Source organism: Chaetura pelagica, unplaced genomic scaffold (genome assembly GCF_000747805.2).
Source record: "Chaetura pelagica isolate M959 unplaced genomic scaffold, ChaPel_1.0 scaffold954, whole genome shotgun sequence".
Taxonomy (NCBI): Eukaryota; Metazoa; Chordata; class Aves; order Apodiformes; family Apodidae; genus Chaetura; species Chaetura pelagica.
This window is the reverse complement of record NW_009952907.1, coordinates 306,863-331,874: the sequence shown is the minus strand read 5'-3', so window position 1 is coordinate 331,874 and position 25,012 is coordinate 306,863. Positions and strand designations below refer to the sequence as shown.

Sequence of the window (25,012 nt, the reverse complement as noted above, 5' to 3'; positions counted from 1 at the left end):
AACTTATATTACAATGCGGATCATTCTCTTCTAACGGCAAAAGAAGTATGTTTTGTTGCTGTTCAAAAAGTTTTTCAAATTCTTATGGGTTCATTTGTGATCTTGAACCTGTGAAGGATAATAGGTTGGGAGAGCATCATTGCAGATAGACAACTCCTCAGTTCCAAGCTTCAAGTCAGCGTGGATTGGGTTAGATTCATCTTTCAGCGCTGTGCAGTTTCGCAGCTGCAGTTCTTTAGTGAAGCAGAATTCAATCTGACCAATTGTTTGTGCTTTTTCACCCTAGAAACACAAGGGATGAGATCAGCTTGATGGGAAGAAGAAAACAAATCAATTCTTCATATACATTGTCTTATCTATAGAATGCAGAAGGGCTTATTTGCATATTTGCCACTTGAAAAGTATGAAGGAGATGGGTACCAGAGATGTCCACTCTGAACAGCTTATAGTACATACTTGTCTTTAAAGAATAAGCAGACAAGGAAACACATTCCAACAGCATAATCCAAAAATAATCTGAGGAATCTGCCTGACTAGTAAATTGCACTATGAAATGCTGTGACATGGATTATTTTTACCAAATCCACACAGTACACAGAAATCATTCACCTTAATGATGAGCTCTGTCTGAACTCTGTGATTACTGAAGATGTCCAGGTTTGTGTCAGGATTCAGTCAATTTTCTTTTCACTGATACTTTTTGTTTTAGTGAGCTCTCTTTTAACTAGCAGAAAGTTTTCCAGCTAGTGGATGGTAACACTGGAATGTTGATATTACTGCTGAGAGGTCAAGGACACTTTGCTCTGTGGCCTTAGATGCTAAAGGAGCAGAAGACTCGTGTTTGCAACCCTACTGTAGGGAAGAGTGGACTAGAGAGACAGCAAAATTGACCAAAGTATTCCACTCCATATATCTGTATAAGCTTGGTGTAAGGTCAGGGATCACGGAAGTCAAGACCCTTCTTGCTTTTTCTTACTCTCTTCTTTTCCATCCATGGCCAGTGTCTAGGGAGGACTCTGTCTATCCATCATCACTGATCCCTGGGCTTGTGCATTCCTGACCCTTATAACTCTCCCCTCAGCTCCTGTCCGCTCTGCCACTCCCTCCAGCAGCTCCAGGACATTTTGGGACTGTTCATGACTGGGGAGAGTGCCATGGGAGTTGGTGGGGATGGGGAAAGGTGAGGGGTTTTGCACATTCCTGCACATACTTGTATGTATTTGTACATATTTTCTTTTATCATTACTATTTAATTAAAACTGCCTATTTTAGTTTTCAACCCGGAAAGTTTTTCCCCTTTATTCTCTCTCTTCTTTCCCTCCTTTCCCTACCTGAACGGGAGTGGGAGGGGACTGAGAGCATTGCTGTCATTGGCTTAATTGCCAATTCCGAGTCAAACCATGACAGAAAAGTGTATGTGACCTGAAAAATCACCTTTCACCAACTCTTGTGGAGCAGGATGGGAATTATGGCAGATAAAAATCTCCAAAAAGGAGAAAAAAAAAATGTTTTATAATAGCAGTTACTGAAAAAGTAGAGAAGCAAGCTGACAGAAGTAGCAGAAACGTCATTTTTGGACTATGGGACAGACTATGAAGAGAAATATTGGTCATAAACAAGGCAGGTAGGCATGGAAACCTTTAATGTGTGGAAGAATATTTACAAAAATCTCAAAAATGCTCAAGTGTGACAAAGTGCACATAAAGAAAATTGGTTCTGAAACCACTATGCAGGACAAAAACATATGTACAAGACAAAAGTAATTGAGGTGGGGTTTTTTTGGTTTTGGTTTGGTCTGGGGATTTTGTTTTGGCTGTGTTTTTCTTTTTTTGATTGCATTTGGGGTTTTTGTTGTTGGTTGGTTTTTGGTTTGTTTTTTAAAGAAACCTAAGAACACAGCAAGCGTGTAACACCTTTTAAACATCCAAGTACCTCCATAATGCACTTCAGGCATTGACAAGGCTGGAACTCTGAAAAGGGCTATCTTTAAATAACTAGAGTGTACTTTTTCCCTTCTATTACCCATTAGCTTCAGCTGTTGAGCACAGGAGATTGAAGCTGTAAATTACTTTCTCATAATTTGAGCAGTATCCCAATTGTACTAAAAGAAGAATTATAGTGAACAGAACAGAGATAGAAACTGGAGTTTATGTTAGGTCTGTATGTCCTCAACATCAAGAGGTAGGTGAGTGTGCAACCTTTTTTGCTTAAAATAATGTAAAAACACATTTTAAAAATAACCGTAACCTAGAATTCTTTTTCACGTGAAACAACATCTGAGTATAAAAACCTTAGAGCACTACTAAAGCAAGTAAGCTGACAATACACAAGCTATTAAACACCAACAGCAACTGTACCTTGGCAAGTTTTCATTACATTGTTGTCTACGTACGGGTAATAATTCTCTCGTGGTTTGTAGTAAACCACTTTTATCAAGCTGAGATAATAAGGAACCACTTGTAAGAGGAAAATCTGTCTTGTGGCTTTGTTTCTTTTTGAATAAAAGCAGAATAACCTAACTGAAAAAGGAAAGAAACAGCTATGCAGCCTACCCACATAACTGTTCCAAACACCATTTTGTTGCCTCAAAGACATTTATGGTTTAGACATGATGACCTGTATTTTACACTCTAACACAAGGTCTCTGTGTACCACATCCTCTACTGCATCATGATTCACAGTACAATCACTGGTAAAGAAAAGAAAAAAATGGAAAATGTAGGCGTTGGCTCAAAATGAAAGATGATAGTCATCCTGAACCACACTGAAGCTCAAAATACCTTTGTGTACATCTTTAGGCAGGGGGTTTTGAGAACAACCTGAGACAAGTCTCTGAGCTGCTTTATTTTTTAAGGATTCCGTCCATTGAGTAACTTCTTCATGCAGAACACAAGCCATGCCCAGTGAAAGGAAGACTGCTGTTGACAGCAGTACCCCTGTCCAGGCCAAGAGTCACTGGTTCCATTCATCTCTTTTTGGTTCTAGTAATTTCCTGTACGGCAATTAAGCTTTAGCAGGGTGAATTGAAACTACACAGGTATAGCAATACCTCTGGAGTGGTGGTTACAGCATTCATGCAAGAGATGAAGGTTCAAACCTTTTAAGACAAAGAGACCTTTAAAACCCAGTGCTCCCACTTGCTAGGGAAGTATATTAATAGGAGTTATTAGGTAAAGAATGGACACTTCCTCCACAAACAATATTTCTGCATTAAGAAAAGGCTGTGGCATGAGCAACATAAGCTGAACTCGGTGGTTTAGTATGTAAGCAATGTCTTTATGAACTCAACTCCCAGAATCATGCAACATATAATCTGCAAAGAGCTCTATATACGCAAGGAACACTCTGACCTAAGTTTCACCATGCTGAAGATTTTGCACTCTATTTTTGCTCTTGTTTTTTTGATGAAAGGTGCTATTTCACACCAAAAAAAAAAAGAGCTTTTTTATTTGTTTGGGGTTTTGTTTGGTTTTTGGTTTGGGGAGCATGTGTTTGTTTTGGGTTTTTACCTCTTCTGGTGGAAGACACTGGATCTTCGGCATTACACCATAAAATCTTGTAAGAGCTTCCTTTATGGCAGTCATCTGAAAAATTAAAAAGTGTATATAAAAAAGTCACTACCAAATCTTCAAACAGCTCCCACACTAAGTTCACATAAACTTCTAGTACAACCTTAAAGAACTCTACAGTTTTAAAAAGATCATTTATTCTCCAGTAATTAACTGATTCCTGCTTAAAAAGCATCTGCACATGATTTTGTTTTATAAAAGATTGCTTCTTACCTGGTAATATGAACTGCTTGGCCTTATCCCGGCTTTCAGGAGACAACTGAAAGAAAGATAAAACTCTTCCATAGTTCCTGTATGCAAACATGACTTCATAATCATTAGATAAACAGCTAATCTGATGCAGAACCTGGGAAGCATTACAGCGATGGGGAACAAGGGAAACTTGTCTTCCATCCTCTGCCAGGCCGAGAAAAGTTTTCCCTTTTCTCAAAGGTCGGTGAGGGACCAGCCCTCAGGGACTCTTGGGGGTCAGGCAAACACCATTGTAAGCCCTCAAACAAAACTTCGTTTGCATTCCAAAGGACTGCTTGATGCCTATGGAAATAATGGTGGAGAGGAGGAGAGGAGGTAGAGGTCCACTCCCCAGTCTGCTTGCTCGATCTCAGTATGTCTCAACCATGCTTACTCACTGTTGCAAAACAATTGTTTAAGCAAAACAGGCCTATAAAAGAAGGAACTGTGATGGCTGGCTTTGGGAGCTTCACTGATACCAACCCCCCTCTGCTGGCCAGACCAACACTGGATCCAGGACTGGTGGCTTTCTCTTATCAATCTCTCTAACTTTTCTTCTCTTATTCTCTTTTTCTTTTCCTTCCTAAAATCATTAAATGATGCAAAGCCTATAGCGATTTTTTCCCAGGTTATGCAGTGTATTGTGACTTTTATAATTAACATATCAGCCTTTATGATTGTGCAGCCTGAGCATATATAATAATTGGAGTATCAGTATTCCTTCTAAAGGTCTAATTAAAGCTAATGCTCAAATACAGAACTTGACTGACATTTCACCTTAATCCGATCAAGGAGTATTGGATGGTCGAATATTTCCTCAGACTGTCACATTTTAATCCCTTTTCCTGGAAGGGCAAGGTCTGAGACTAAGACTGGATCCAGCTGCACCTGGGCTCCTCTCTGAGATGGAGTTCAGAAAGTAAGTGGGTCCAATCTGAATTTCCCTGGGTTGCCCAATCTGGCTCATGACAAGGTCACTTCCTATCCAACCCAGCAGGGTCAGGAAGAACCCTCTCCACGTGGGAAGGGACAGAGACAGACCTTTGAGGTTGCTCCAGGCAATCTCATGTTCTAGCACAAGATGTGCTTGCCGGGGTGGGAGGTGAACAGCACAATGGCAGAGAGACAAAGTGAGTGGATCTGGACCAACATTGTGGCAGAAACATTTCCTAATGAATGTGTTTTTGAAGAGGAAAAGTTCACAGAAGAGAAACAAGGTAACTCTCAAGAACCTCTAGCCTATATACATACCCCTTCTTTCAGATTCAGTCTTGAGGGAAGACCACACTTCCCAATTGACAAGACTCAAGACCCAATAGGTGCCAAGTCTCAATCCTTCCAAGGTCAGGTTCTGCATAGGGGAGATTTAACCCAGTTGACTAAAGGTCTAGCTGTTTATCAGTCATTGATACTGTATATAAGGAGGCCAGTAACACAGATTATGTTCTGCTATTCTTATAGGAGCCTGCATAATGTCCTGGTTTTAATAATTTCCTTTTTGGAAAAAGTATTTTAACCACTAATACTACTTTTTCTCATTTAAATATAAATTAAGTACAAGGAGAATATTAGCAGTCCTTTTCAGTAAAGATTAATTTAATTAGCTTATTTTTTACAAAGGAGAATATGTTCTGAGCGATTAATTTCAACATGTTTCAGTCTCTACTCTTTTTCCGTCTTATATATGCTGATATAGAGCTACAGAGATGGTCACTGTGCCATCTGTAAAATGTTTTAGTCTCAGTCTCAAAGTTACCTAGACAATTGACTCATCGGACATTATTAAACTGAACACTACATATGACACGCTCTTAAGTACTGTGTCTAGAAAAATCTAACTAAATTTTACAAGCCACCTACAAAAATAGGAGAGGGTTGCTGGGAGAAAGGCCTATTTCCTTTGCACATATGCAAAGTGATGGGATTTTGTTAGGAGATTGCTTTGACAAGACTCTGACAGAATATGAATGAGATTTTTTTTTTCCAAGATACATTTCTAGATATGGAAGAACTTGTTTCCTTTCTCAAATACTGTTTTCTTACACAGAGAGACAACTCATGCTCAACAAATCAAATGAAACATTCTCCCACCCATACCAACACTGATCAGGAAATTACTCTAGTATTCCGGCATTCATGTGTAGCCAGGATGTGCCTGGTCAAGCCTCAACATTCCATCAAGATTTTGTATCTAGAATAGACAGTTCTTTAGAACCATGAGGAGGAAATCAGTCCCTAGGACAAAGCAAGAGTGTCACATCAGGGCTGTTTGAAAGGACAGCAGAGCAGTGACTAAACACCACCCTTCATCACATCCTCTTTTGATTTTACCTCAGCCTTTTTCCCATGATGTTCTGCACAATTTTGCCTGCAGCCTGCCCCTTCCTCTGAGCAGAGAACTGTCTTTTCTAAAAACAGGTGTTCAGGCCCCATTATGACTCAGAAGTTTGTGCGGTGTTGTCACTTGACTTGCAAGTTTACGGGTACCAGAGCTTTTGATAGGGAGACATAGCCAATACAGCTTCTCAACATTAACTGGCTCACATTATCTAAAATAATGCTGCAAAGAACAGTGCTGGCTTATCAGTCTCTGAATTGACCAAAGACATGCTTCTCAGTGCAGAAAACCCTTCCTCTAGTACTAAAAATAATTTATGCTAATACTCACTTCCCCTCTGCCATCAAATTTTTAGACTTTCTTTAGGCTAGATATTAAACTTTTATAAACTGTTTCAAATAAGGGGCAGATCACTGAGTTCATTTACGTACCCGTTAAGATCAACTTTCTTGTAGAGTTCTAAAGCTTTACCAAAGTATTTCTTCTGAGAATTAAGAATCTCAAGCGTGGCTGCACAGGTGCCATGTTTATCCCATTCATGTTTCCTACAGCAGGAAAACAAAATTAAAGTTTTGGAAAACATTATTTGTAGATGTATGTACTGCACAAGCTAGTCTATGTACTTAAATTAAGTATCTGAACAGGCACATGTGTGAAGTAGGACACTGCTTTAAAAAAATACTGCACTTGAGAAAAACAAAACCAAGTAAGACCACTCCCATCATTTCAATTACAGCAGCATCTATGTATTTTTTTAGTAGAATCATTCACCAAGAGATTCTGGACCTATCAGGAGAGTAAGGAAGAAGTCCAAGAAGTCCCTCATTATGGTTTTGTAACATCACACTCAGAATAAATTATTTCAAACAAGGAGTTGTGTTAAAAATTTATCAATGAGTTGGCATTAATGTTGGCAGCTGTGACAAAGTGACTTTTCAAACTAACGTATTTAATACAAAGGAGATGATGGTCTAATGGTTTGGATATTATTATGGACCTGGCACATTCAGAATCAGTATTCTGTTTTCCTATAAATTATGTATATTAATTTATGCAAAAGTCATTTACAGTTCAGCCCTTCACCTGTTACCCACCAAAGAAATAATACTCTCCTCCGCTCTCACTTTTTAAAGACTGGACATTGCAAGATGAGGAGGCAAGATAGATTCCAATGTGAAATAAACCATTACTTCATTTCAAAGGTGACTAAGAGAACTTACATCACAAGAGTGTAACAAAACTTTATAAAGCCGAAATTGCTGTTTGAGTGCTTCTTTAGATTAAGATAGTCCAAATAGTTTGGACATCTGTCAGGTTTTTTTCAGTTGTCTCCTTTGAATCAGCTTGGTTTTGAAGTAATTAAATAAAGAAATTTATGACACAAATAAGCATCATGTTCTTAATGGTACAAAGGTATCACAGCGTATTACAAAGAGATGTTTGGAGGTCAGAATGGTAAGAATTTGCCTAGAAAATGAGTATTTCTAAACTTTGTATAAGTTATAGTGGACTCTTCCATGTTAAGTGTACCTTCAAAGCACTAAATTTTTTTCAGCACGGAAGAAACTAACCCTTATTTTGGGTGGAACACTAAAACTGTGCAAGCTGCTAATAAAAGACTGCTGTCTCAACTTTTGCTTTGGCCTGTGGCAGTTTTTTCACAGGCCTGCTCTCAACTCTTCCTTCTATTCCACAATCAAGTCTTCTAATACCATGGAACAGAGTGCAAAAGAAAGCAATTATTGCAATTTTATGGCAGACAAACTCAAACAGGAGAAAAACTCTGACAAAGATCAAAATACATTTCTATCAGTTCTGAAGTCTATTGATAGACTAAACAGTAAAAAAACTCCATTAAGATTTCAGAGCAAAGCAGATTTATTTATTTATTTGTAAATTTTCATGACCCATTTGTATTAAACACGTATCAGTTCTGCAGATGTACACAAAAAGTTATCTAGTCACAAATTCCTGCCACTACCACTGCTTTCTCTGACCTTATGCCTTAAGTACCTCATGGAAAAGCAGAGAAGCACAAGGACTACTATTATTCACTTGAAAGCTTTTAAACTGTCCATTCATATTAAAAACTTCAGATTTTTCTTAAGGAATAAAAACACTTTAAAAGAAGTTAACAGTTGTATCTAGAGAAATTCTTATACAACTACTTCTGAACAGAGACTGAATAAAGCAACTGTGGCATCAAGAGAATTAAGGCAGAGGAGAAGATGCATTACTAGAAGATTTTCAATATATGTTCCCAAATTTAGCCTTGTAGAGAGTTCTCATGTTGGCTGTAACACTTGAATCGACTGTTTGTCAAGTGAATTGTTTACTGCCTGGAGAAGTTGATTTTACAAGGGCCAAAGAGCAGATTTCCTGACAAGGGATTTGAAATTACTTATGAGAAAAGAGAACACAGTTTTAAAGAAAATGGAAGCTTTTAGGGGCAAATTTAGCATGAGATACTGTGTAATTAACTTGGATGAGAAGCAGACAATAGCCAAATTCAAAGGGCTACTGGAGAGTGGTAAGCTGGAGGCAAGGCTTTGCATGCAGGATAATAATTTTTCTTCAAGGAATATATCCATGCATGTGTGTAAAAAAAATGTTAAAGTGTGGTGCTCGTCTTTTGAAGGTTTTCAGTAGTACTTGTATTTAAGTGCACTGCTGTTCCCAGAAAGAAGGCATAAACAGAGGCCCAAAGATCTGATGTTGCTCAAGAAGCCTATTACCGATAACATGAAACTGCTGTTGAAATGGTTTGATCCAGTTTGCACTGATCACAGGGGCCAAGGCAATGGGGCTGTGGGCATCACAAGTGAAAACATACAGTTACCCACAGGAAAAGCCCATACATCAGCAGCTGCAGCAAGCAAAAAAAACACCAGGCCCAAGTTTTCTCATCAGTCCTGTGAGCTTCCAGAATGGAGAGCTACTTTAGAATCGCTAAAACTTTAAGATGAGACTCTTGCCAGTGTTACTTTATTTTGCAGCACAGCCATATGAAATAAAACAATGACACAGATACAGCTAATTCTAACCACTCAGTGAAGGCATACGAAATGCCTTCACCTCTTGCATTTAAATTCAAACTGAAGCAGTTCAGAAATGAAGAAGCTGCAGGTACCAAGGAGAACATAAAATAACTTGTTTATACAAAAAAAGAATTACTATCTCTGTGTTATTCTGTGAGACGCATTATCCTTCACCTAGACCACAGTAAGGAAAGGTAATTCTACTTGAGTCTCAGCTCACAGATGAGTGGTATGTGCATACAGAATGTATCTGCCTGTATTCATGAAGGCCACTGTCACAGTTTGACTCAGGTCCGACAACAATGCTCTCGATCCCCCCTCCCCCCAACCCAGGTAGGGAAGGAGAGAGAGAAAAAGAGAGAGACTTGGCTGGATTGAAAACTAAACTACACAGCTTTAATTAAAACACTAATGAATCATACAAGAAAATATATACAATTATATACAAATATATTCAGGAATGGGCAAAAACCTCTCGCCTCCCCCCACCCCAGCAACTCCCACAGCACTTCCCTGAACTGGGAAGAGTCCCGAGGAATCCCAGAGCTGCTGCTGGAGAAAGCAGAGAGTTATGGGGGTCAGGAGATCTCGAGCCTAAGGGTCGACAGTGATGGATGAACAGAGTCCTCCCCGGACGCCGGCCATGGACAGAAAAAAAGGGAAGAAGAAGAAGGAAGGAAGTTGTCTTCTGTGATGTCTGACCTTCCTCTGAGCTTACGTAGATATATGGAATGGAACATCTTTGGCCAATTTTGCTGTCCGTCTAACTCAGCCTCCTACGGGGGGGTCACAGATCTCCCCATAGTGTCTGAGCTGGCAGAGTGCAGGTGCAGCCTTGAAGCCTCAGTAGTTAGAAAAACATTCCACTGTCTTATCAGTCTAGCAGAACACTGTTGCTAGCTACAAGAAAGCTCACTGAAGGAAAAAAAAAATCAGTAAAAAGAAAAATTGGCTTCATCCTGGCTCAAACCAGGACAGCCACCCATTCTTCTGTATCCATAAGCTAGCCAGTAGCACCGAGCATAAATGAAAGTGGTCATGAACTTTGCTGAATACTTTTCCTCCGTGTGAGACACAAACAAAACGGAGTGTGTCTTACAGCACTAGACTGGGTTCCATTATATAACTTGTATTTCACCATTTTCTCAATGGTGTTGCTAAGAATAAATGTTACACTTCCATACCTCAAAGCTGAGACCTACAAATTAATTCTTAGGAGGCTGCAGAAATGCAAGAGAATGAAATTAGTACAACTCAGTAGTGTGGAAATGAAGCTGAACCTCAAAGAGATGTTACTTCCTGTTATGTACAACAGGAACAGAGTTATGCCAAGCACAAAGTCATGCAGATGTGACAGACAAAGTCAGAAGCATATCAGGTAGGTGCAAGGATTACAGAAACCACTAAGCTTGAAGACTGGCTCATTATTAAGGTAGGAACAAAGAACGTCTGTAAAGCAAAGCTACAAGCGCTGCTGACAAAATGTGCAATATTGGGGACATCCAGGTGTCCTATAGGCTAAAAGTTGATTCTTTCTTCTGTATCATATACATATGCATATTCCCTGAAGAGAATTTTCTTGGTCTAGAAAATTTTATTTGATCTGAAAATTATCAACAACTCTAAAAGGGATAGCTTCAGTTAATACATTCTGACATATACAGCAACCATAACTTTGTCCTTTATTAAGGCATTCTATCCTGTTCAGTTCAAGCTCTTGGGTGGCAATTGTTGCAGTTCATAAGCTAAAAAGGTGAACAGAGATGTAAAATTATCTCTGCAGAAGCACCTGCAGCTATTCTAAAGTCACCAGGAAGATTCCTTACTTCGCCTTTTAAGTCAGGGCACGGGAGGTGCTAGATTTACTAAACATTTATCTTATTCTAATTCTAGGAATAGTTTAAGGTAGCATAAACTTGTACTACCACAGCAAGAAGTGGTCATGTTCTCCCCAGTATAGTCCAAGAACAGAGGACTGCAAGGAGGAAAAAGTGAGACCACCACTTCTGACAGAAGTTCAGGTTGCCATAAGACACTTGTGAAACCAGTTAAAGACTCTGAGGACAGGTGCCTTCTGTAGAGCACAGACAAGACTAAGAGAGATGCACATCCCCTTCTAAGCTTTTTCCTAGTGACAAAGGGAGGAAATGGTCATCCAATCCAAAGGAAAGTTTACAGGCACTTATACTTGAGATGGCTTTAAATGCTATTGCCTCTAGCGCTGTGCTCAGCTTCTTACCAGATGTTACACTTTAACTGGTGATCTGGAACAAATTGCATATCCATACCTTGGCTGGTGCAGCTCGTGGTTCATTTTTTGGAAAATAATTTTAGTTTAAAATAATGCACTTGAATTAAAGCCTATGCAAACTCAAATGCCACCCATACCACTCTTCAGTCCAAGTGTCTGAGTATTCAGAACCAAAGTGACACTTGGAAAAGCAGGAAAACAGTGCTCTTGTCAAGGGAGATGAAAATCTCCCTGTCCTTTCTGGTGAGCCAGGCAAGTCAGTCTCTCAATAAATACCCATCTCTGTTTTTTGGTTGCTGGGAAAGTAATTAAAAATGGAGAATTCTGCAGAGAAGTGGCTATGATGATCCAATGCATCCTATTGCTCCACTTCCTCCTCTCTGAGTGTCCTGGTTTGAGCCAGGACGAACAACTCTCAAGGTGAGCAACACAGGAAAGCTAGCTAGGAAAAGAGGCCTGGAATTCACTTGCAGCTGGCTGTGACATCCCAGGAGAGCTACTACTACTGTCCTGGTCTGAGCCAGAATGAAGCCAATTTTCCTTTTATTGATTCTTTTTTCCTTCAGTAAGCTTGCTTTTAACTCATAGCAGACTAGTAACAGTGGAATGTTTTTCTAAATGCTGGGTCTTAAAGGTCGCACCTTTATTCTGCCGGCTCAGAAACTACGGGGAGACCTATGACCCCCCGTAGGAGGCTGAGTTAGACAGACAGCAAAACTGGCCAGAGATACTCCATTCCATATATCTACGTAAGCTCAGAGGAAGGTCAGAGATCACAGAAGACAACTTCCTTCCTGCTTCTTCTTCCTTTCTCTTCCATCCATGGCAGGCGTCCAGGGAGGACGCCGTCCATCCATCACCGTCGACCCCCCAGGCTCGCGCTCTCCTGACCCTCACCACTCTGTGCTTTCTCCAGCAGCTCTGGAACTTTTCAGGACTGTTCACAGCTCAGGAGATGCTGTGGGAGTTGTTGGGGGAGGCGAGAGGCTTTGGCACATATCTGAATATATTTGTATATAATTGTATATATTTTCTTTTATCATTAATGTTTAATTAAAGCTGTGTAGTTTAGTTTTCAATCCAGCAGCCAAGTCACTCTCTTCTTCTCTCTCTCCTTCCCTACTTGGGTGGGAGGGGGAGGGGATCGAGAGCATTGTTGTCAAACCAGAGTCAAGTGTGACAGCTACCCACGTTTTACCTGTCAACAGCAGCTGCTTCTTCTCCCTGGGGTCAAAGGGAGAAAACACTGTCTCTCTCTCTCTCACTAAGTTTCATTTCTCCAAAACCTCTGCCATAGCCCTGTCTTCAACAGCTGTAATTTGCAAGTGCTCTAAGAAGTAAACAGATTTATTTTGTAAATGAGACTGACAAGACACGCTGCTTTCAGTGGCCTCCTGGACACTGCTTCTTATGCCCAATATCTCACCTCAAAAATTACTAACTCAGACAGATTATTTTTTTTTAATAAAACAATATCCAAAATACTTTTCAAGCCTTTTTGTACTCACCAGAACTGGGTGCGATTCTGAGATGAATGAAGAACATCAGGCCAGTAGTGTCTCATGTCTGACATGAGGTCCTAAAAATATCACAATTATCAAATGCACCTACAGGCTTGAAAAGCTATTTTTTACACAATTTACATACATCAATATATTTTCTAGAACTGAAGCCTCTTCTTTCAACATCCCCAACTGAAACATTTACTTGCAGAAAAATAAAAGGTCTTTCCCCCCAATATTCTGAAAGTGCTGTTTGTTGGAGGTAACAGGTAGGAACAACTATCTAAATATATGAATGCACTAATACCAACACACTGCCTCAGAGTAGGATTTTTGTTTCAGTTGTCCCTGCAGAAGTTGTTCAGTCATGCAGCATTTCAAATTTCAAGCCTACTATCCCCATTTACAACACATTTGAATGAAATACATATTTATTTTTTTAATTTAAAAAAAGAATAAAAAGGACTAATGGCCTGGGAAAAGAAAAAATATACTCTGAACTGTTTTATTTTCTGTGTTTTGGCTCTGCAGTAGAAAACAGAAGAGAGAACATAGACTGACTGTAACCTCTTTTTCCCAGGTAATTTTTTGCCACTGCAGATCCACCACCTATGTTCTCCAGATTTTTTTAAGGAGAATTTGGCTCAATGAGTCAAACTGCATGTCTACAAAATCAAGTAGGAATAGTTGCTAATGATCACAAGCATTGCAACTTCTAGTAGTACCAGAAGTATCTAATGAATTTGTGGAGTCCTTAAAAGAACATACAACCCAGTAAACATTTAGAATAATATATTAAAGGCTATGGATTTTGCACATAGTATGCACAAGAGAAATTTGCAGTCAGCTCTGCTTGGTATGATTGGTTTTGCTTTAAAGAAATACCTTAATCTCGGTGACATTGAAATGCCACGTCCTATTACACTCCTCAGTTTTGTCAGGCCTAGGGAAGCAAAATAAAAATGAAAAAAAAATGTCTCCTAACTCAATAATTGTAACTAACAGCATTCTATTCTGTATAATTAGGCTGAATTTCAAATACGCAAGATTATAGCTAGAGATTTTATTTAAAAATGCAAGTAAGCCATCAGCATTTACACTGTCTTAGAAGTACAAACTCAAGACATTAATTACGAGCAAAACATCTTCCATGCAGAAGTTCTTCATTAGCTCCTCTCACTCCACGTAAAAGACATACATGAGGAGTTAATGGTATGGAAGGGTCTTGCATATGATGTCACTAATGACACTGACCTCCTCAGCCACTGCACCAAATGACAATTCTGCAAGTGCTACCAAGACACTGGAGTTCTAGACATAATGCCACTCACCTTCCCAGGACACATAGCTTAACAAACTCCTCTACTTAATTTTTCCCTGTATTTGTCAGGAAAATCTTGGAATTGCTGCATTGGCACCAATTCCAGTGAATTGATTCCTTTGAAGCAAATTAGTTTTTCCTCTACTTTTGCAATGTTTGTGCTGAATTAAGATACTTAAAGGCACATGCAGTCATAAGACATTAACAAATTCTTTTAACTCAGGGAGAAAAATAAAAAAGATGGGAGACTATCCTTTCTGTTTGAGAATATTACTGATTTTGTAAGAAGCATAAATAAAATGCTCATGTGGCAAAAGCACTTCAGGAGCTTGGGGATTCATGAGATATAGAAGTGTATTTCAGTTTTATATGAAACCTTAGGGCTTTGATTTCCAACAAAATTAAGACTTTTGTCTCATGGAATAATAAAATCAGACAGTTTAAGCCTTTAAAAAAAAAGCACCAAACATCCTGGTACAAAGCCGGATTTTTCCTTTCCAAGCTGAACTAAAAACACTCTGATTATACCACAGTCCATGGATTGTCCAGTACTCTGGAGGGTCTTGACAATCATTAGCACTCATCTGTGGAAAAAAAAAGAATATTTGTTATATTTGTTCAAGGATAAGGGTTTAGAGGAAAAAATAAAAGCTCATTCATTTGTGGTCCAAGGCTCTAGTCAGATACGAGAACTTTTGCTTGCTCAGATCAGGAACTGGGGAACTACAGATATTTGAAGCTGTCACAGATTGTGTGCCACTTAGCAGAAACCAACCGGCATTAAAGTTTTGAAGATCAAGTGCGCACGAGGAGGCATCTTGAACAGGCAACATAAAAAGAAGACAAAAGAGAGGTTCTGAGGTAACAGAAAGTGGCCTGATCCATGCTAAATGAATGGACCTAAATCTGCATTTATCATATTCCAGGTGGCACTAAATGAGCCATTAAAATAAAACCCAGTCAAAACTTTTTCTAATGCAGGAGAAATAGCCTACACATTAATTACTGTGTAGAGCAGAGTACATATTCCTCAACAAAGGCAAAAACCCCCTCATTATCACACATCACAGAATACCATTACAGTATTTTCCCCGATTATTCTACTCAGTAATTATGGGGTTTTTTTGTAAACATTTTTTTACATTAAATCACAATCTCTTTAGAGTCTTTCCCCATAATAATAGCTTTTCTTTTTGGCTCTGCATCCTGTCTTAATTGTGCCACAATGCCTTTTATGTGATACAAGAGCAGAGTGTAGAGAAGCAGCAGAGGCCTGCAATGTCACTAATTGCTTTCCACAATTAAACCCAGGAACACGTTTGGGTTTTTTTTCCTGACAGGGACATTTTCAACAAACACTGCAAACGTGTAAACAATATTGCTCCTGTCAAGAGACAAGCTTTGCAGAACTGAGAAGCACCAGCTATCCAGCCCAAAATACAGCAAATTAATAGCCAGCAGCTAATACATCATCCCCTGAAACACAAGCTGACAGCTAAACAGCTTTCTCAACCAAGGTAACAAGAACAGTGCAATTGTGCTCCTTATCCAGTCTTTAACTGCAGTTCTCAGACATGCTAAAGGAAAGCCCAGAGTATTTAAAATTTGGAAGCAGTTCTCTGCTATCACGACACTAATCTTATTAGCAGTTTCTTCTCCACATTTCATCAGGCTCTTGGTGTTACACAGTGTGCTGGAAGAACAGTGAGGGCAATGCAACCTACAATGCATTAGTTCACACTTTGCGTGCTTTTGTCAGCTTCATTCATTCTCCTTTTTAATGCTAGCCATAGTATTTTTCCAATGTTCACTTTAAATCAATATCATAAAATGAGCAGTCTGAGAAGTGCAAAACCACTTCTTATCAGACTTCCTGTTTATCACATACTAGTTGCTGAAGGATTAATTCAACCTCAGACAATTGTTGACGTGAAACAGAGTTACAAGTGTGTATTTTCAAATACGCATTGGACCCCAGGAAGCCTTATACATCTAGATTAATTTGAAAAAGGAACGTTGTTTTCTCCTGTTCTAAAGCAATGTGATAATCAAACCAAACCAAATTAGCCATACGTGATTCATAGCACTGAGAAAAGTACCAGAGAGCCTTTACAGCACTCACCATGCTGAGAGGGAACAGAACGTTGGAGCAGAAAGATTAGCCTCTTTGTAGCAGCAACAGAACATACAGCAGCTGCTAGAAGAAAGGTAGCTCCTTTCACCTCTGCCATGCCGAAAAATGAAACACCATCAAACTGTCACAGAGTAGAGCTGCCCAAATTACGTATCTCTGGTATGACAGCTTGTACGCAGGAGTAATGCTACTGGATCACAAACAGATACCCCAAATTTAAATAAAAAGTAATCATCTGGGAAGAAAAATAATTAATCCTGCTCTCCCTTTCAATCAGTCTGATCATTCTGTTTAAGTAAGCCATCAATTTAATTAAGATCAATTTGAAGTGCTATTTCATAATGAAATATGACAACTGTTATGAAAAGTCATTGCTTTTGAAGCTGTAGAGTTCACCTCTTCCATTTCTGTCTACCAAATAGTCTGTAATTATTCCCCTTCTTTCTTCTCCCCATCCTCTGGGGAAAACCAATCAATGAATTAACCAAATTTATACGGTTGCTAAAACAATTTGGGAGGAGTCAACTAAAACAATTTTAATTCCTTTAGCAGAGAAGTTAAAATCTTTAATGTGTTTATCCTTGAAAAAGATAAAGATTAAAAAAAAAACATCTAAATCAGACCTTATTCAAGGAGAAGCTGGAGGCATAGACTAAGAATTATCTTAGAAGCTGCATGGGTATTTAGGAAAAAACTTTCTTTTCTACCAAAACAGACTATGTCAAGAGCTGTATGACTTCAACACATCTGGTTTAATAGTGGTTTCTACTCTTCTTTCAAGTCTTTGCCATAAAATTATTACCAAAGCCTGAAATAAGAAAAACCTTTTATCTCTTATGAAAAAAACCACAAAACAATCTGCTGCTTAACACTACATTCAAACTTGAACTCAGACTATTCTGTTCACCAGCCTACTCTGTTGTCCCTTCTTTGATTCTTTCATTTGATGAGCATATATGTACAGTAAAAGGCAGATAACAGGAGGATTTGGCAGCCATTCTTTTATCATCCTGTCCATTCTCAACAGTGGAGCATCTGAATAGCCAACAGACTTGCATCTGATTTTCCTCATTTCAAAAGGAAATAGCTTCAGAAGATCTTCTCTATTTGTAATCTTCTATACAATACTATATTTCTATACAAACCTATGCAAAAGCTGCAATAATATTTCTCTTTTCAAATTATTGAATTAAAGATCTTCATAAAAAGGGAGGGGGCAAGTCTCTCTTCTTGCCCTTGACTTACTCCTATTTCCACCTAACAGGATTCATATTAATTTGTGACCAGAAAATGTAAATGTGGCATGAACTAGCCACATTAAATTCAATAAAATCCACCTCAGGCTCTGTTTATTAAGGGAACCTGAAATTCATAATCACTTCAGGTCTGTGAATTTAGCTTGGATATCTTTATTGATAAAGACATAGTCACTTTAGAGCAATTATATGGTACCAGAATTTCTAACCACAGGATGAAGAACATCTCTCTTCCTCCTTTGCCCTTTCACTGTAGCAATCAGTATTTAAGTCCCAGGGTTATGACTGCTTCCATGACATTCACAGTTCTATCTTAACAGGTAATCTAGAAGACATTATGAAACACTCTCCAGTTTAATTGTGCTGATCACACACAATATTAAAAAGCACCTGCTACACATATACAGTTTAAAGCACATGAAGAGTTGGAAAATGCATATTCTCAAATCTCTGGCAAGCTGACCTGTGCTTGCTGTATTTTTAAAAAGGCCTTTCAGACCTTCAAAAGTATGTTACTTTTGCTGCTACTGCTGCTACTGTATTTCCAGGAATAGGAATGAGAAATTAAAAACCTAAAGCATAAAAAATAAGACATAATAACGTAATAAGCAAACCTAAGTCTCCCAGAATTGGAACCTTTTTAGCTCTAGAGACATTTGCCCGAAACTGAAGCTTCTGTTATCCACAGGATTCTTCATCCTTGTGTCAGTAAATCTGATCACATCTTCCCATTCTGAGGTATAGCATATTTTTAACCTACCTGTATGAGAAGAGGCTTTTGAGTATTTCAAGCATGAGAAAAATGTTCAACTTACCAGACAGTAGTAGTAGGTATTTAATAGCAAAAGGGACATAAGTAGTACAACTATTAGCTGTGATTTTGACAGATAGATATAGGAAGGTTGCATTAATTTTTGGTTCCTGCCCCTCAAATACAGAAATGCCCAGAGATACCTGCCATAACACCTTTATAACTCTCTTTTTCTTGACTGAATCCATTTCTGATTAGTTATCATTAAAATGCTGGAGTCAACACAAAAAAGCTAAAAACTTCTTGTGGAGCAGACAGTTCTGCTGTCTTCAGTCAGACAAAGCAGACAAGCTCCCTTACAGCGCCTGGTGAAAGTCTAGGATTAAGTTTACAACTATCAAGACATCACAAAATATACAATGAGCAATTAAGGCTTAGTATATAGTGTGTCCTACATTGACTACTCATTATACCTGTAACATATCACAATCCTGTCTTGTTTACTGGTACTCTGAAGACCAGAGGAAGCAGCAAAAGTTGCACCAAGATCAGTGAAAGCCTTTATAAAGATTAAAGGGCATAATCAAGATTATATACTTGATGGGATTCTTTCACTCTGTTTTCAAACATTTATTGCCCAAGGCTACCTTTGTAAGGATAAAAGAGAACAAACACAAAATTCTCACCTTACATACAGTCACTGGCCAATGATGAGCAAGGTACAGCTTTTTCCAGGTATGAGGGTAGTTGTCACTAGAGAAAGACAGACAAATCTGTTTTCCCTTGAGCATTTTCAGAAGAGCAACGCCTCAGCCAGCAGCACAATGCTTGCTGGCGTAAGGTATTGATGTTAGAGCTGGTTGTTGTTTACAGTTTATATTGCAATATTTGAGAACTACAAACCCAACAAGACCAAACTAACAAATCACATAGAATCAATATATTTAGAAACCTAATAATACCTCCCTACTGTTAGACAAATTCCACTGCTTGCAACCTATCTTCATATGTTTTCCATTTATTAAATAGCGAAGAAACATGTTGTTCTGTTTTATATATATGAGAGTGCTTATTGGCAAGCTTTTACAACAGTAGTTTTAAAAAAATAATCTTTGTTTAGGATGTTAAGAATCTTCTAATTCTTCTTGATGGATATATTAGCTGAAAGGAAAGTATAGTTCTTGGAATTCTAACTACTCTTCTAAAAAAGAAAGACTACAAACAAGCACAAGCAATGTAGTTGACGCTGCAGGAGACGTAAGTTGATCCTGCAAGGGTTCCAACCTTTTTGATAAATACATAAATGAATCAGAACAAAGAATAAAATAAAAACCATAAATCTAAAAAAATTCTTATTTCATAATGTTATAGATATTTAATTAAAACACTACATTTTAAAAATGCTTACTCTAAATTAAGTAATTTTTAAACATTTAACAAATAACCAAACTGTGACACAGTCTTAAGGTTACCTAAGGAAGAACTAAAGAAGGAATATCCCATATTCTGCAAAAGCACTTGTGTTTCAAAACCTCTTAGAGTAAAGAGATCTGTAACTCACAGAGGCATCTGTACTATCTAATGCTGAGGCGGGGGTGGGCAGAGGAAGCTTAAAAAATTTTACACAAGAATTGTTGGAAACCTGTATCATGTCTTTATCACTCCTACAGAGGCATTTTCCAACAGTTTGGAGCAGACGTAATCTGGATAAACTAGAAATAGACAAAAAACTATTGCTTCAGACACTGCAACAGGTATATTTAGCTATTAAGCAACCACACAAAGTGATTAAATAGAATAGCAAGTGGGAAAATCAATAAAAACAGAACTGTAAATTATTCAAAAAGACAGAACTATGCAATAATGTCAAAATAAATTGTTACTCTCTAGAAGCTAACAGCCACATGTCCTTCATTAGTGGTTGCCAGAGGTTATATTAAAATGTATGAGAAAGCTAATTCTTCTTAACCTGAGTAAGCAGGGATACTCTCATGTCACATCACTTCTCAGTTTTTTCTTCTAGTTTTGCTATTTTGCAATGGCCACATTTTTTCTTAAGCATTCATGTGTATCTGTCTTTTTAAAATAATGTAGTAGAATAGCTCTGGAACAAAGCAGGCATAGCCACAATGAAAATTAATAACACTTCTAACTCTACTAGTCTCTACTATTGCTGTGGAAATGCAAATTGAGGAATTTCCCAATATTGTGGAGCAGTTAGTTTCCTCACTTTAAAAAATTCTTGCTTAGAAAAATACCATCTTTAATCTTTATTTGAAATAGTGGCTGAACTGCAATGACAATCATGCCAAAACAAGTTATCCTAGAACATACTTTCTGGCTAAGGACAGGTCAGAAAAAATTTATTATTAAACAGAGCTAGTTTTAGAAACTTAAGCTCAGAACTGGAATCCAAACAAAGCAATTTTCAATATTTATTCATCTTCAGGGATATTTCACCTTATTTTTGACCCAAGTTATTCTGGCCTGTGCAGCCCAGCAATGTGCCTCTAGGGCTGCCTCTGACTCCAGGATGGCCAAGCCAGAGCCCACATTCTAGGCATTCCAAAATTCTCAGCATAATGTCTAAGTTACCAACCAGCTGCAATGTAGCCATACAGTTCAGCACTGAACTGAGCACCCTTAACCAACCCTTTGCCAAAAAAAAAAACCAAAATGAAAGAAAGAAGAAAAGTTTGATTCAGAATATAATGCAACAGGCATTTGAGCTTTTACTACAGAAGGGCATGATTTGGGTTGTGAGCTCCCCCATGGCCCATTGGTATTTAAACTTAGATTCTCCCAAGTGCAACAACCACCAAAAGGGTGCACAGCAGTGAAACAACCCTAGCTGGGATGCTGTAGAAAAAATAGAAAATAGAAAAAAAAGAGAAAATAGGAAAAAAAAAAAGGACACATTGTAACAGTTGGTGCAATTCATGCCATAGAGGATTGATTATAGGGTTTTTTTGTTGCATGTTTCAAAATTATTTGCCCTTTTTGTGATTACTACATCATAAGCCTAAATGATTCATTTAAAACAAGACTGCAAAGCTCTTTAAGTGCAATGTAATTTAAGTTTCCCCCTTATTTCAGGCTGACACAGTAAGTATAAAGCTTCTCTTAGGCATGACCTCCATTGCCCTGATAATGGAGCAGCCTCATTTCACCAGTCACTAAGGGAAGAATAACACATGAGAAACCGCATATAATAAGAAAATATACATTAATTAGAAGTTAAACTATTCTGCTCCACAGTTCAGAAATAACTGTCAGAGATAAGCATAACTTACCTTTGGGTGAATTTATGTGGAGTACACCAACAACATAGCATCATGGAAAAGCAACCCAAAATCCAATAATGCAACTTTGTAGGCTTCATTTTGTTAATCAAAGAGCTGTAAAAAGGTTTTAAAAGAAAACCATTACGTAACCAATGCACTGAATTGCAAGTGTTAAAATATAGAAAAAGACAGCTATCTCAGAAACAGCAGGTAATATCAACTCGAGACTACATTTACAACCATGGGTAAAATTATCTCAGACTTAAGCCCGATTCCCCAGCTTGTATCCTAAGTTTCATAAATTAATGGCATCAAGGATGAGATCACAGTTTTCTTTTTATTTATTTATTTTTTTCTTCCTGTCTTTACTTGCACTCAGTCCCAATAGAGCCACTTTCCAATAGAAATACATAAACCTTCTAGGCAACCATACTTTATGTGATGTAGGACTCCACAGCTCAAATGCCCAAAGTGCTTTGTTAAAGAAACTTTGAACTTAACATTGAATATTCATATTGGATTGACCAAGGCTGAATATTAGAAACTGGATGTGAAGTACATGTCCAAGTATTAAATTATCTTGAAATGCCAGTTGACTACTTAAACTGATGTTAAAAAAAATTGCTGCTAAAAACAGATTAGTTTCTGTTCTTGTTAGAAACCTGAGACAGCCTCTACAAAACCATGCATAATCTGCCTATTACCTCCTGAACCCTAGAGATCAAGGGAAAAAAAACCCAATCAAATAATATAAAACCAAACAAAAAAATCTTAACTTTCACCAACAGGAGGACCTTCACTCGATGCAGGTCAAAAAGTCCCAGCTTCCACCTGTATCCACCTGTCATTTCACAGTTTTTCTAATGCTACCTCTTAAATGCAAGAAATAGATGTACTTGCATGTATTTACATGCAATTATTAATGCCTCACTAAACCTACTTTTCAACTTTCTCATTTTGAGAAGCCTATAAAAAGCACTACAAAACATTGCATGTAAAAACGTGTCCCTCCTAAGATCGCTCACTGCACAACTCATTGCCTTTTTCCATGAGGGTTTATAAATTAATCCTGTCTTATAACAGTCAAATAAAGCCAGTTTTGACACCAGTAGAGACATTACTGATTTAGCCATAAAGGCTAAATTTAAGAAATTCACTCTAATTCTGACCCACAGCTCATCATAAACAAGGGTCCATTTTCCCACCATTACCCTGTATCTCCGGACCAAGCCTGCAGCCCCCCCAGCAACTTCTGTAACAGTTCAGCAGCAAGATTTATTACATGATTCTGCTAAATTGTGAAGAAACTACAGCCTTTAAGCGATTCATCTATTTTATATGTGAAGATCTCTTTAATTCGTAATGCTCATATTATCAAGGTAACCAGCATGGCCGAATAGAAGATACTACTGCATAAATCTTAGTTGGCAACTGGTCATTTTCTGGTCTAGTTTCTTAAAAAAGGCCTGAAGGATTTTCAATCACAAGGCAAAAGGAGCACAAAAAATTGCAAGTAATTTGCAGTGTTCTGCTTGTATAGAAAAACAATCAGTAAAACAGAACTAATATTTCTCAAAAGCTGGAGAAAGCCAGACGTATATCTTGTGTTAAAGAAACTCATATATGCTCAGAATGTACACAAAAATTGTAAATAAGTAATTAACTGTTGGGTATACAATTTCCCCAAGAGTTCAGCATTTAGAGTGATCTCAAGACTCATGACTTGAACAGTAGGAATTAATGACGTGATATTCAACCTTACAAGCCTGTTTATTATTTCACCCACTGTTCTTTTCAACCAATAACCAACTAAGCAAGACTTTATTTTTCTGCATGATAAACTACCTACCCAAGATAAAACATCGAGAGATGTCAGTCTTCAGGGAAGATTCTGCCCTATGTATAAAAAGCCTATTTCAGAGAGCAGAAAGTACCACTTAAAAGTCAGTATCACACACAATCACCAAAAAAAAGCTACTCTGTACAAGGGTCTGGAAATAAAACCTTAAGGAAGTAGATTATGGAAGAAAAATAAGCCACCAAACATAATGACATTTCTTTTGAAAACTGGTATGAACTAAGATGGCAGGCACAAAGAAACATTTTTTCCAGTGACTAAGTTACAAAAAAGCATAAAGGCCATTATTGCCTCTTCCATTCATCAAGTAATGTCTAGAAACAGAGGGGGGCTTAAAAAAATGCTGCTATTGGAGCAGTGGAATGAACCATGCAGAAAAGTGTTGAAAACAATGGTCAGAGATGACCAGTACAGCTAGTATAGCATCTAAAAGCAAAAAAATTGAACATATAAGGCTTTGGTGCCATCTCAAACAAGGCAGCACACACTAGTCACAAGTTTAACAGCCAAGTTACAAAACTGTGCATCAGAAGCATTAATTTAACGTATAAAAACGCTCTCAGCTCCTGCAACTTTTACCTCCACAGCCGTGCTCCCAGCTAACCATTTGTCCCAAGCCTGAGTGCTGTCTAACTACAAAAAGCACCTTATAGATTTTCAGATGCAATACTCAAGTACACCGACACAGCGGTATCAGCAGAACTGTCTCGCTGCTGCTGCCACCAAAGCTCAATTCAAAGCAGAGCTTGCACAGCAGTGGTTTTAGGATCTGTCTGGCAAAAGTTTGGTGCTGTGCTCCACTGACTTCCTGAGGAAGTCTTGAGCAAGGTGGCACCCAGCTTTCCTCACACACAAACTAACACACTGCACTACATTGAGCACAGTTGTAACATTTAACTTCCTGACACCATAAAGGACACCATCCAGATAAACAATCGTCACATTTTATTACAACGTTTACAAACAGCAAAGAATGCAACAGAGCAGAGAACCCACAGCGGGATGCCTACAAGGGACAGGAGAAAAACAAAGCTGATGACAAGTATACAAAGAAAAAACTATAAACGGAGCTTTTCCAACTTTGGGAAATGCTGTAATTCCTTTGCCTGACTTTCGATTTGCTTCACAGGGAATTAAAAGCCTAAGAAATGAAACCTGACACCACTTGAGTCTTTACCAATCCTGCATATCGCACCTAACTTCCCGCCAGTCGGTAACCTCACCGGAGGCAACAGGAAGAAGGCTCTCCCGGGAACACCCCGGGCAGGCCGAACAACACCCGCCCCTCGCAGCGCGGTCACACACGGGTCGGGGGGTGGGACGACAGCGCAGCATGGAAGCCGGAGCACAGAGGCTTCCAAACCTGACCTCCTGTGCCTCGGACCCCAGACCTCACCTCAGCCCGCTGCTGCCTCGCCCTGCCTGGGACCCGCCGGCCCGATTTTCCTTCCGCCCCCTCCTCCGGCCCTGCCCAGCGGC

General features: G+C 38.5%; 1 protein-coding gene across 1 annotated transcript; it reads right to left on the bottom strand.

Moving 5' to 3' along the window:
- Positions 1 to 90: 90 nt before the first annotated feature.
- RNASET2 (ribonuclease T2) lies at positions 91 to 21,773 on the bottom strand. The gene is made up of 9 exons (XM_009995648.1): positions 21,685 to 21,773; positions 19,078 to 19,144; positions 14,779 to 14,834; positions 13,815 to 13,872; positions 12,936 to 13,006; positions 6,570 to 6,683; positions 3,783 to 3,828; positions 3,510 to 3,584; positions 91 to 282 (listed from the first exon to the last, which is right to left on the bottom strand). Exons 1-9 carry the CDS (start codon positions 21,771 to 21,773, stop codon positions 91 to 93), a joined length of 768 nt encoding a protein of 255 aa, XP_009993950.1.
- Positions 21,774 to 25,012: the final 3,239 nt, after the last annotated feature.

What these genes read in the sequence shown, in the direction of transcription:
- RNASET2 (XM_009995648.1), bottom strand. Translation starts at nt 21,773, where the DNA reads ATGAAGCCTACAAAGTTGCATTATTGGATTTTGGGTTGCTTTTCCATG. An exon ending in GGCCAGTGACTGTATGTAAG is followed by an intron (nt 14,835 to 19,077) that starts GTGAGAATTTTG and finishes TTTTTTCCACAG; the next exon opens with ATGAGTGCTAATGATTGTCA. An exon ending in AGTGTCTTCCACCAGAAGAG is followed by an intron (nt 283 to 3,509) that starts GTAAAAACCCAA and finishes TTGTGTTTCTAG; the next exon opens with GGTGAAAAAGCACAAACAAT.